Source organism: Pelophylax lessonae, assembly GCF_965119305.1.
Source record: "Pelophylax lessonae genome assembly, chromosome: 1".
Lineage (NCBI taxonomy): Eukaryota > Metazoa > Chordata > Amphibia > Anura > Ranidae > Pelophylax > Pelophylax lessonae.
The window spans coordinates 139,526,626-139,540,180 of record NC_138768.1 but is presented as its reverse complement, the minus strand read 5'-3'; the positions used below and the strand labels follow the sequence as shown (position 1 = coordinate 139,540,180).

The following is a 13,555-nucleotide window of genomic DNA, read 5'->3' as shown; positions in this document are numbered from 1 at the left end:
TTTCTACATTTCTCCCTTTTGCTTCTTAAAGTGATTGTAAAGTCTCTTTTTTTTTTTTTTTTTTTTTTTAAATAACAAATATGTTATACTTACCTCTCCTGTGCAGTTGGTTTTGCACAGGGCAGCCCAGTTCCTCCTCTTCTCGTGTCCCTCGGCCCACCCACTCTCTCTCCTGATTGGCTAACTGACTTTGACAGCCGCAAGAGCCAATGGCGACGCGGCTGTGTCTCGGCCAATCAGGAGAGAGAGTCCCAGACGGCCAAAGGACTCAAGGACATTGCTGGAAAGAGAGGGGGGCTCAGGTAAGTATTAGGGGTTGCTGGGGAGGCTGCTACACACAGAAAGCTTTATATACTAATGCATAGAATGCATTAAGCTTAAAAACCTTCTGACTTTTACAACTCCTTTAATATCCCCCCATCAGCCATCAGAGAGGCAGCTTTATTATGAAACTGCCTCTATCATGATGGCCACCTCCACCCAGAGACAAAATGCAGAACAAGGCATGGTTAGTCATTATTGAAGTAAGAACAGCTGCAGGGAGCCCACAGGCAAGATTAGGGACTATATCTTTGCCCTCTGCTTGCCTTTCGGGTTCAGTATCCATAGTTCAGGCCCAGTTTAACCACTTCCCATACGTTGCCGGACTTTTGGTGGTTATACTGGGATGATGCCTGGTATAGTTTTTTAGAGCTGGCGGTCAGCTCTCTTGTAATAAAGCAGCGCCTCCACCCCCCCCCCCCCCACCCCACTGCCTTCTGGGGCTCTCCCGTCCCACCGGGTGACTCAAGCGCTGGCTGGACAGCCAAGCAGAGCCAGGATCGCCTTTGATCAGCTGTTCTTAATAGTAACCCGGAAGCGATGACATGACATCACTTCCGGTTTACTCTGAACCCATCTGCTCCATTTTTAAAAAAAATCATAAGCATGCAAAAACACAAGTCTTGGTGTTTTGGAATGCTTTTAGGTGCAGAGGAGGGATTTGAGGTCTTACAGACCCCAAATCTCTCTATAAAGAGGACCTGTCACATGCCTATTGCTGTCACAAGGATGTTTATATCCCTAATGACAGCAATAGAAGTGATTAAAAAAAAAAAAAATATATATATATATATATATATATATAATAATTAAAAACAAAAATTAGGTGCCCAGGGCCTCCTGTGCCAAAGGCTGCGGAGCCCTGACACCGTGGTCAGTTTAAGTGCCACCGTCATCCGCAGCTCTCCTCTCTGCTCTCCGAGGTCATCCCCTGTCCTCCTTCCCCCTCCCCTCCCTGCCTGTCAGCTCCAACCACTCCACGATCCTCCCCTCCTGCTGCTCTCATATCTATAGTATAAGCATGCCATCCCCTCTGTTATATAACGCTATGTGTCCCTGTGCTGTATGAAAAAAAATACTGATTATACCTTATATCAGAGCATCTCCTGGCACTCACGTGACTCCTCGCATCTCAAGTCAGCGGCAGTGCTCGACCTGGCCCACTATAGCTGTCAGCCGGGCAGAAGAGAGATCCGAGGAATCGCATGAGCGCCGGTAAACGCTGTGATATAAGATATAATCTGCATTTTTTTTTATACAGGGGGAGAGGGGATGGCATGCTTCTACAATAGTGGGTTAACAACCACTTTAATAAACTAAAGGCATTGGGCGGGTCTGTCTTTTTACTATACTTTGTGTATGACCTTGTTTCCAGGATAGAAAATGCAAATGGAGTAAAGGTTTAATGTTATCTCAAACACAGCTTGTTTTAAAGGTTCCCATAGACCTAAAATTATTGCCTAAGCCAGATGATGTTCCTTGCATCTTTAAGCAGCATTAGATGGTGTTTGACATACCTCTGCTTCCTGTACTAACTCCGCCTCCTAAAACTCCTCTGCTTAGCATAGCTCAGAAGGCAGGCTCTGTGAAATCCATGACACAGCATTGCTTACTCACAGAGGGCATAGGAAGTATGTGTTACAGAATTCTTTGGGAAATCTTCCCAACGTAAGTTTACAAACTTTAGGATCATTCAGATTAATAGGAGTAGGTTAGAAATAAATGAAATACAATGTGATCATGAATTTATTATTTTAACTTTTGACCATAGATACACTTTAAGGTCGATTATATAGGAATGTCTGCTTGCATTCCATCTATCCATCTACAAGCACACTTGGATGATGGCATTCAATCCCTGTGTCTAAATAGCAGAGTCAAAGAAGTGGTTATAGTAGACATACCACTTGGCACCCCCTTTAATCAAGTTCATTGGCATGGCCCATCTGAAAATCTACACAGCAAAACCATGTAAAGGTCTGCCAGAATGATGACCAGGAGCGAGATGTTATTTTCTTATTGATAATATGGTCAATCAGCTTTTTAATGTTACCCTTTTGACTTGATTGGTTTTTATATCTTGGTAATTTAAGGTTTAATTAACATGGATGTGTACCATCTGCACCTGACAACCATACATATCAAATACCCAAACAGCCATATATACACCTTATCCATCACAAACCGTGCAGACAATTAAAAGCCTCCTAACTAGGTGTGGAGATATCTTGTTAGCTGCATTGCCATCAATACAAGGCTAGAATGAACATAATTGAAGTAAAGCTGAACTGTACCCTGACATGGCATGGCATCATTCATAAGTAATCTGAAGAACCGCATGCCTCTCCAACATGAAGATTTTGTCTCCATGTGATTGTGCTGCAAGATTTATAGACATCTGATCATATTTTCTGCCCCATAGTGGACCTCTGTAGAGTTCATTCTATATTTGATTTTCAGATTGTCTGTTTTGCAATTGCCAGGATGGCCTAAAGGTGACCATTTCCATTAGTGTCCCTGAACTATTAATGTCTCTTTGCTCCTGCTGATGCTGAAAGGTATTCTCTTTTAGATTGAGCAGGCATCTTTCCTTGCCTAGCCATGATTTGGTTTTGTAGTATGACAGCTTTTTCCCCGCCATGTATTCAGAGCCATCCTTGTTAAAGTGACCTTATTGCTACAGGGTCAAAACATAAAGTAGAAATACATGCGGAAATAGAGGCAATATACCTTTCTAGAGGATTGTGTCTTACAACACCATTGCGATGCTGCTTGCCAGCTGCCACAAGTATTCAATATTTCCTGCTAACCCGAAGAAGAATGCAGTGGTTCCTCCTGCCAGCCGACATGTCAGTACAGGACATACAAGTGGCCGGATAGCAGCATTTCAGACACAGGCCACTGGAAAAGCACGTATACGTACGTATTATTATATATTGCCTCTTCCTTCTACAGGTATTTGTTGTTTTCACCCTGTAATGATAATGAATTTAAAAGTACATTTCTCTTTCGTTCATTGACGGACACAGCTCCTGATTCTTCTTAACCATTGGGTTATACAGCCCCCTAGAGGAGTAGGACACTGGGCAGGAAAAATCTTGACTATGCCTATGGGCTGTCCCAGGGGGTATACACCCACTCTCAGCTATGGCACTATTTTCTTGCTGGGATCCCTGGTCCTGCTGATTTTTTTTCTTTTTAAATTGAATTTTTCCTATCTTTATTTTGTTCCTGTGAGAATCTACAATCAATTGCTGGACTGGGGGACCGACTGGATAATCTAGATCCAGAGGGTCCCCCCCAGTCTGGCCAGCGAGCTTGTGCAGACCGCAGCTCCTAGCTAGGTCAGCCGTGACATAGCCCCACTGGATGGGGACTGGCCTGCGAGTTAACCGTCTCGCGAGGACGCATACAACCTGGCCTTGGCCTGAGTCGCAGCATTTCTCCTGGCTGACAGCACCCACATTACATTATAATGGAGCGGTGGTCTGTCCGGAGCGGTGCCCACCCTGTTCCTGGTCTGGTAATTAGCTGTTCCCCCTATACTCCTGGAGGGTTTTGGTGTGGATGTGGGCCCCTACCTGGGATGGTGGGACCCCCGGGTTCTCCTCCTCCCCCCCCCCCCCAGCCCCTCTAAAATCTCGGTGGTCACTGTGGGTCTTTCACCCACCCCCCCCCCCCCCCGGGTGAGGTTATGAGCTGCCTGTTGCCACATGCCCTTAAGAGGGGGGCTGGTTGGAGTTGCTGCTGACCGCATTTTTCCTGGTGCCCAGCTGGAGGTTGGGCTTGCATGCGGGTGCTGGGCCTGATGGTGTCCACCCTCTAGGCGGTCTGTTTGCACAGTTCCACACATGATCTCTGCTAAAGAGATTCTGATGAAATAGGACAAGGGTCCACGGTCTCTAGAGGTGGCTTCGTTCTCTGGCACTTCGACAGGGAAAATCCTTTCTCCCCCTGTACTGGACGGTTGTCACCACGGATGCCAGCCTGTCTGGGTGGGGGGTGTCCTCAGCACAGATGTGCTCAGGGGTCCCGACTCTGGTAGACTGCCGATTTAATGTTCTGGAAATCCGAGCGATCAGCCTTTGTCTGCCTAATTGGACAATTCGTTTCAGGGGTGTCGGGGGCACAAGTAGTGTCCTGGCGGCTTGGTAAGTAGCCGGCATTCTAAGATGAGCTGACTGATGCGTTCCAGCCCTCTCAAATTTCTACCATGACTCCTGTGCAGGATCAAAGCAGAAGTCTTGCTTTGCCAGTCTTGGTACGCCGATCGTGTACAGCTGGTGACCGATGCTACTTGGGGACTTCCTCTCAGTGAGGATCTGCTGTCCCAAGGCCTGATCTTCAATCCTGCTTTATAGTCGCTGGCTTTGACGGCTGGACTGTTGAACGCTAGGTGCTAAAGGATGGAGGTTTGTCTGAGTAGGTGATTCCTACTCTGTTGAAAGCTAGGAAATCTACTTCTGGGCAGATCTGCCATCAAACGTGGAAGACGTACATCGCGTGGTGAGAGTCTCTTGGGGTTCATCTTCGATCCTTCTCGGTGGATCAAAATTTAACCTTCCTTCAAAGGGAAGGGTTAAACAGAAATTGGCCTTGTGTACCATCAAGGGCCAGGTATCGGCTTTGGCGGTCTTTTTCTAATGGCTTTTGGCCTCACACTCCCTGGTACGTACCTTTCGTCTGCGTTTCCGACATTTGATTCCTTCAGTTCTGGCTTCGTTGCCGCCCTTAGATCTTAATGTGGTGCTTTCAGCTGTACAGAACCCTCCCTTTGAAAATATTCGGGAGGTTTCTCTGCTTGTGCTTCCTCAGAAGGTGGCCTTTTTTGGTGACTATCACCTCTGTGCGCAGGGTGTTGGAACTGGCGGCGTTATCCTGTTGTTCACCTTATTGGGGATTCACAAGGATATGGTGGTGCTTCTCCCCTCTCCGTCATTCCTTCCTAAGGTGGTCTCTGGCTATCATTTGAATGGAGACATTGTGTTAACTTCCCTATGTCCCAGACAAAACGTCCAAATAAAATTGCCTTGCATGCCTTGGATGTGGTCCGCGCAATTGGAGTGTACCTGGCTGCTACGGAGTCTTTTAGGAAGTCAGACTCTCTATTTGTGCTTATGGACAGACCTCACAAAGGGTTGTCCGCTTCTTCTGCGACTATTTCCAAATTGATCAGACAGACGGTGGTTCAGGCCTGTTGCATCAGGGGTAAGGTTCCTCCTTTCCCTGTCAAGGAGCACTTTACTAGAGCACTTAGTGTCTCCTGGGCTTCCTTCATCAAGCGTCAGTGACGCAGGTTTGCAAGGTGGCCATCCGGTAATAGGTGCACACTTTTACAAAATGTTTATAAAGTGGATGTGTGGCATCTGCAGGTGCTTCTTATGACCGCAAGGTTTTGTTGACTGCTGCTTAGAAGACCTAGTCCTTTTTGAGGGTGTAAAAATTGTATTTTTTTTTTTCAGGGGAGCTCCAGTTGTTCATGGTTGAGCGCCATGTTACCTGGTTGGCTATGGTTAGCTTTGGGAATTTTTTTCTTCTTTTTTTCCCACCCTTCATGTTTAACACTGCTTTGGGATGTCCCAATGGTTAAGAAGAATCAGGAGCTGTGTCTGTAAATGACGAAAGAGAAAATGGGATTTTTGACTTACTGTAAAATCAATTTCTCTGATCTTTGATGGACACAGCATCCACCCCTTTGTGGTCTTGGCTTTCTTCTGATACTGCTTGTAACAAAACTGAGTGCCTATAGCTGAGAGTGGGTGTATACCCCTCCTGGGACTGCCCATAGGTGTAGTCAAGCTTTTTCCTGCCTAGTGTCCTACTCCTGTAGGGGTCTGTATAACCCAATGGTTAAGAATCAGGAGCTGTGTCTGTCAATGAACATCAGAGAAATTGATTTTACAGTAAGTCAAAAATCCAATTTTTAGCCAAAATAAAAATAAAAAATTCAATAAGCAAAATGAGTATAACACAAAAACTTGTATTATTCGTACACATGCTTGGTTTTTCTTACAAAAATACCTCCTTTTGTTCCTGCTTTTTATAGGTCATTGCCAGGGTTGTTGATGGAAGCAAATTTGATGAGTTTAAAGCACTTTATGGAGATACACTAGTTACAGGTACAAGATGCTGTATTGTTCTATTTTACTATGGCCTGTGTGCATTTTTTAGGATTATGCCTTTCACTAAAATGTTATCATTGTTTCCATTTTAAAGGATTTGCCAGGATATTTGGTTACCCTGTTGGAATTATAGGAAATAATGGTGTCCTTTTCTCTGAATCTGCAAAAAAGGCAAGTACTAAGCACAATGCCCTTATGATGTCTGGGGGCTGTAGGTGGAGCTTGATAGGTTTAACCAGCTGCCACTTAAATCGGTGTAAATTTCATTGATGTTTTTTTTTTGAGCTGTTTTGTTCTTGTTCAAATGTTTTATTTAGCATTTTTCAATGTACATTGCGATATATATGACAAAGAAGAGTCACATCAGAAAAATTCAGAAAACATGTTTTCAGAACAGTATAACATAACTTAGTTAAAGGCCAAAAGGCAAAAACGAGTTCTGGTCAAGTAGTGCTACATAACACTTATTGTAAAGAGGGTAAACCCCTTATAATTTAATGAAAACTAGGCTGTAAAAAAGGCATAAGATAAAGGAGGGGGTAGAGGGTAATTAAAGCCATTTGTTATCTCTCTTGAGATACCGGAAAGTAGTTAAACAGGTTGGAGGGAGGGGTAAAAGGGGGTGGGGGACAGAAGGAACTAAGTAAGGGGGGGGGGGAGGAGGGGAGGTCAAAAGGAATGGGGATTCCTAGAGAGGACCAGGTTCTGTATGTCCTATAACCTATAGGTCATGGCAATAGGAGTTAGTCATCGGTCAGGGGGCAGGAAGTGAGTAATCCAGGGTCTCCGTAGTTTTTTGTAAGCAGAAACTTTGTCCAGGAAGACTGCCTCAATCTTGGCATGGACCATTACTTAAGTGATTCTGTGCTTCATCGCTAAGATGCACAGTGAAGGGATTTTCCAGGCTTTAGCAATGGTCTGCTTGGCTGCAGTGGTGATAATTAGAAGTTTAAATTGTCGGTGGGTTACAGCCAGGGGTTTGTTGTTCAGGAGAGCTATTGTGGGGTTTAGGTAGTAATGGTGTCTTGAAGATCTTGAATACTTCGGTCCAGAATGCTTGCACCATGGGGCATTCCCACCAAATGTGCACGTGTGTGCCAGGTGGGGTACAGCCTCAAAAGCAATGTGGGGATTATTGGGGGAAGAATTTGGCAATCCTGGCGGGGACCAGATACCATCTGGTGAGCACTTTGTAGTTGGTCTCTAAAACTATCATGTTGGGCAAGGAGAGCTGTTATGTTAATGATTTATATAAAGTTGTATAAAAATTGGCACAGCTGTTCCTCCTTTGTGAATAGGGGAAGTACCGCTTTATGGCCACTAGATAGTACTGACTATCATAGGAATAGGTATTCTCTACAGCTCCATATAGTGGCCTTAATGGTATTTTCCCCATGCAAACATTGATCCTGCAGAGAATATACTTTGAGGACATAACTAATTTACATGCAGACTTTTTATGGCGGAACAAGTATGCAATTTTTTTTCTTTTTTTTTATAAATACACCTCCATGTGTATGCCAGTGCCTGAAAAATGGAAGATGTAGGTAAAATACACAAGTGGTAAATTTGGTTCCTCGGACCAGTATGTGGGACTTTGAGGCAATGAAGTGAGAAACAAGAGCAATATGCGTTTTGACGTTTATCATAAAACAAATATTTTTACAACATGTACATAACATGAAATGTTAGGTGCTGGATGGGTAAGAGGCCCATCCGTGATAGTGCACGAAAAAGGAGGAGTGTGACACTGTGAATATTGGTGACTTTTTTAGAGACGCAGAGTCCTGCCATCCATGGGTGTTGGATGTTGCAGGAGGCGTCTCAGTCCAACGCGTTTCGGCTGCCTAAGCGGCTATGCCTTTTTCAAGGATATTCACCATATCTATAAAGATATTAGTCTTTATTAGTGTCAAAGAAGATTTAAAGCAATTTTACTTGTATAGTCTGAATTATTAGCTTACATTGAGTTTTTTTGTACAGTTACTGGATCGTTATGTATGGAGGTACCCCTCTTTTTTCCAAGGCAACCACAAGATCCCCAAAAAAGAAAGGAGTGGCGGTACATTTATTCTGAAAGACCAAAAGTGATGGATTGGCATTTAGATAATATGTGTGGGTGTATTGCCATAAGGGTTTCAAGTTTATACTCACAGGGTCCAAGTTATACTGGTTTTCCAATCGTGAGTGCCCTTGATTGTAATGGCTGTCCCTGGAAATATATAAGTATTTGTATTGACTATATATGTCCAGATGTTTTGAATTTTGGCTGCAAATAATCAGGTGATGGAGTACCTGATGGGTGTCTTGGTTGCCAGATGGTCTCTCTATCAGAAAGAACACCTAATGGGCTTCTTGGTTGCCAGATGGTCTCTCTGTTGGAAAGGACACGCACCATTATGACAAACAGGAAAAAATCCGTGTGCCTAAAATTGGTGTGAGGTCATTGTGGATGTTTACCTTGCGGTGCTGCAGAAAAATTATTTTGGGGACTGCAAAACACTTTCCGGTAGCAGGATAATCTTTCTGTTGCAGGATGGTCTCTCTGTGGAAAACACACCATTTGTAGCAAGCAGAGAAAGGAAAAAATCCTATATCGTGCAGGGCTGTGTTAGAGTCCAAAGTAAATGTGTGCAGTACGTTTGTCCAGCAGGAGGAGTCCTGTCAAGAAATGAGGGTGGTCCGCCATCCTCCAGGAGGTGCTTCCTCTCCAAGGTCTGGAGATGAATAGCACACTCCAGGGATCCCCGGCGCCTTAAATATAGGCTGCGCATGCACAGTGCTGCGCAGCCCGGTCCTATCTGTCAGGGCGGAAGTGCTTCACTCGCGTCTACCGCGCATGTGCCAAGGCTATTGCGCGGCCAGCAGCGAGGGAGTCCGTCCGCTGCCTGGCAACTAAGGACGCCGCCGACTCGGAAGAGGAGGGGCAACCAGGATGCCGTTGGCTATTGGTGGAGCCGACAAGCCTCCGGCTCGGATGTCAACAACTGGTGTCCCGAACGTTGCCCCGCCTGAATGGCGGGGCTTTCCGTGCCGGGGGTTGCAATTGGGTATTGGGAGGGGGCATATCCAACCGATCGAGTCTGCATTACATTCATATATATTATCAGAAGAGAATAACATAGCAGTAATTTATATACCATTTAACTTTTCCATTCTGAAATTAACAGACCTGGTACATTCATTTTATAAGGAGAAGGAAATAAGATGTTGGAGAAGGGAAGGTAATCATGGGGGATATAGAGGACTGGGGATTGTATGGATGTCTAATGTCAGTATCTAGGGTCTCTCCACTCGTGGAGTGGGAGAGGATCATAAGGATTATGTTGGTGGGCAAGGAGGATTGTTGATAAAATGGACAATTTGCATAGGGTAGAGAATAGAGAGACAAGGAGACAAATCTTGTCCAGATGGTGACTGGTGACTAAAGAATTTTTATTATTAGTCTGTTTTGCCAGATACAAAGCCATCGAGAAATGATTTGAAGCTCTCTGCTTCGTTGAGGCCAGGAGGTGTGGTCGCTCTGAGGCGTCTGATCCACCTCATTTCTCTTTGCAGGAGAGTTTTGTTCCAGTCGCCCCCCCTCCCTGGAATATGGAGCCTGTCCAGGGCCATAAATCTTACAAGGGGCATTTTGGATTGGTGCTTGTCTCTCACATGTCTGCCAAGTGGGAGGTAAAAATTGCACATCTCCATGGATGCCAGGTGTTTGCCAACTCGGAACTCTTGTTTAGTTTTTCCCACGTAATATGCTCCGCAGTCACACTCCATCAGGTAGACTACTGCTTGGGTTTTGCAGTTGACGAAGTGGGCCGGTGTAAATAACTCCCCGTTCGGTAGAATTTTGGTTGTACTTTTTACGATAACTTTACATTGGGCACAGCCTCCACATGGATATGTCCCCTTGTCCTTGCACGGGTCCTTTCTTGGTCCCTCTTTAAATTCACTGTGGACCAGTGATTTCTGGAAAGAACCAGCTTTCCTGAATGTGATTTGTGGCTTTGCTGGGAGAAGGTGTTTTAGACTTGGGTCACCGGTGAGGATGTGCCAATTTTGTTGGATGATTCTCCTGATTGAGTCGTGTTGGTTAGTATAGCGCATGATCAGTCGATTGGTATTTTCTTGCGGTTTGTCCATGGGTTTTTTTAACAAGATTTTGTGTCGCTCCTTGTTATTCGCTCGGTTAAAGGCTTTTCTTAGACTTGTTTTAGAGTAACCTCTAATGAGTAGTCGTGCTGTTAATTGGTCAGACTCGCGTTTGAAGTCTTTTTGGGTGGTGCAGTTCCTCTTTAACCGTAAGAACTGACTATATGGAATTGATTGTTTAAGCACCGTAGGATGAAAGCTGTCCGAATGTAATACGGTATTGCCTGCAGTCTCTTTTCTGTAGAGTGTTGTGTTTATGTTCCCCTTGGGGTCTTTGAAAATCCAGGTGTCAAGAAAACTGATTTTAGTTAGGCTATATTGCATGGTAAAATGCATGTTAAAGGAGTTTATGTTCATGTGGTCCAGGCACTCTAGTAAGAGGTCCTCAGGTCCATCCCATAGGATAAAAATGTCATCTATATATCTCCGCCATAATGTTATATGGCAAGAGTATATAGAGTTTTTTTCGTCATTGAGAAAATCCTGCTCCCACATGCCCAGGTATATGTTGGCGTAGGATGGGGCACAACTCGTGCCCATGGCCACGCCACAGATCTGCAGGAAATGTAGACCATCAAAGCAGAAGTAGTTGTGGTGTAGAATAAACTGTAGCATGGAGAGAATAAAATCATTGAATTTTTGATCGTGGCGGCTATGTTGACTAAGTACATGTTTGACTGCCAGTATACCTTTTTCATGCGGTATATTACTGTACAGTGATTCAACGTCAATCGTGACGAGGTAGGTTGCTTGGGATGCCGTCATGCCTTCCAGTATTTGGAGGAGATGAATGGTGTCCTTGGTGTATGATGGGAGGTTTTTCACATGTGGGCGAAGGTGGGCGTCAATAACTCTGCTTATGTTCTCCGAGATATTCCCGTTCCCGGATATGATGGGTCTGCCTGGAGGGTTATTAACGTCTTTGTGTATTTTCGGCAAAGAGTAGAACGTTGGTGTTCTTGGGTACTTTGTTCTAATGTATTCCCATAGAGTTTTGGAGATAGCCCCTTCGTTGAGGGCTCTGTCGACTTTTTTGTAGAAGGTTTCGTTGTAGGACTTGATCATGAGTGGTGATATTTGCTTATAGCATGTACGATTTTCAAGGATGTTCATGCACATCTCCTTGTATTTTATATTGTCCATAAGGACAATGTTGCCGCCCTTATCGGCCGGTTTTATGGTGATCGTATCGTAGCTTTTTAGGTCTTCAAATGCCTTCCTTTTTTCCTTAGTTAGATTATCCTTTGTTTTATTGATATTGAGCCCTTCAATCTCCCTGGTTGTTTCTTTAACAAACAGGGCGACTGCTGGGTTTTGGCTCAGTGAAGGGAATTTCTGGGATTTTTTCTGGAAGCGGGGTGTTTCAGGGTTCTCCCCTTCTTCATCACTATCCCCTTCCCCTGGTGTTGGAGTAGGATCTTCCCAATCATCGTCAAGTCCTCCTTCCTCTAATAAGATGTTGAGATCCCTTATTGCGTGGAATTCTGCCGCTGTAAGGCCAGGATCTTTGGCCTCGGGTGGGGGTTTGTTGTACATCGCTTGAAATATTATTTTTCCGTGCGAATAAATTCACATCTTTGATAATTTCGAATTTGTCGGCATTGTTCTTCGGACAGAAGGAGAGGCCCAGCCGTAGAACCTCTTCTTCATGTCTGGTTAGGATCTGTGATGAAAGATTAATTATTGATCGTTTCTCTTCTCCATTTGTTTCAACCCCTGGGAATCGGTGACCACAGGAAGTTTGGTCTGTTTTAGGTTGGTTTTCCCTAAAAAAGCCTTTTGTTTTCTGGGGCAAAATACACAGAGTTCTGGTGAACACAGATTGTTCATGTACAGGGTTATTTAATGCATTAGACCAAAGTGCAGTTTTCCTTAGCAACCAACCAGATTTCGGTTTACTTTACTGATCACACCAGGTAAACTTGAAAAGAAAGGATAAAGATAGTCTGGTTAAAACATACTCAAGTCCACAAAACTGCTCAAAACCCACTCCTCCTGTGGCAGTTGCTGGAAGTAGCCCATCTCTGCTCACCATCCAAAAATTTGTTTTAGGCTCCATGTACACGGGACGTTAGAAAAAACGTGCTGCAAAGCTAGTTCTGACGCCGGGAAAAGGCAGCTGTTAAACGTGCTTTCAGTAGCTTTTTCCATTGGCGTTATTGCACGTTTGGCCACGTTGCTTTTAGCAGCGTTTTTTCTCCCTCCATTCAAAATCAATGGTTTCCTATGGGAGCCTATTGATTTGAATGGAAGTCGCACCGCAAGTGGGATCAGGATGATCCGACTTGCGGCGCGACTTGCGCTGTGAGAATCTTGAGGGGGAACTCCACGCCAAAAATGGGGAAAAAATCGGCGTGGGGGTCCCCCCCAAGTTCCAAACCAGGCCCTTCGGGTCTGGTATGGAATTTGAGGGTAGACCCATGCCGAAAAAACGGCATGGGGTCCCCCCCAAAATCCATACCAGACCCTTATCCGAGCATGCAGCCCGGTAGGGCAGGAAGGGGGAGGGGACGAGCGAGCGGTCCCACCCCCCCGGACCATACCAGGCCACATGCCCTCAACATGGGGGGGTGTTGGTGCTTTGGGGCAGGGCTGGTGGTTGTGGGGGTCTGCGGGCAGGGGGCTCTTCGGAATCTGGAAGCCCCCTTTGTGAATGGGTATGGGGTACACTGTACCCCTACCCATTCACCCCATAAAGGGCAGTGTATGGAAATAACGACAGGAGACGTTTTGGAAACTTTATTAAAAATCTTCATCCGGACTTCTCCGCTCTGGTCTTCTCCCTCTCCGCTCTTCTTGTCTTCTGCTCTTTTGCTGTCCGCTCTTCTGCAGTTCAATCTTCTGCTCTTTTGCCCTCGGCTCTTCTGCTTCCTCCTGTCCTCCTCAGACGATGTCTCCGGTGATTAAGCCGGTCTCCGGTCTCTGCAGCTTGTTATATAGCCATTGTGGGCGTGGCCGTCAGGTGA

The 13,555-nt window shown here is 45.1% G+C and overlaps 1 protein-coding gene across 1 annotated transcript in view; it reads left to right on the top strand.

The window, feature by feature from the left end:
- Positions 1-13,555, top strand: part of MCCC2 (methylcrotonyl-CoA carboxylase subunit 2) — a 195,081-nt gene that overhangs the window by 80,080 nt on the left and 101,446 nt on the right. The window contains exons 11-12 of the mRNA XM_082275349.1: positions 6,368-6,440; positions 6,538-6,614. Of these exons, the coding sequence (XP_082131475.1) occupies positions 6,368-6,440; positions 6,538-6,614 (150 nt within the window). The remainder of the gene's footprint in view (positions 1-6,367; positions 6,441-6,537; positions 6,615-13,555) is intronic.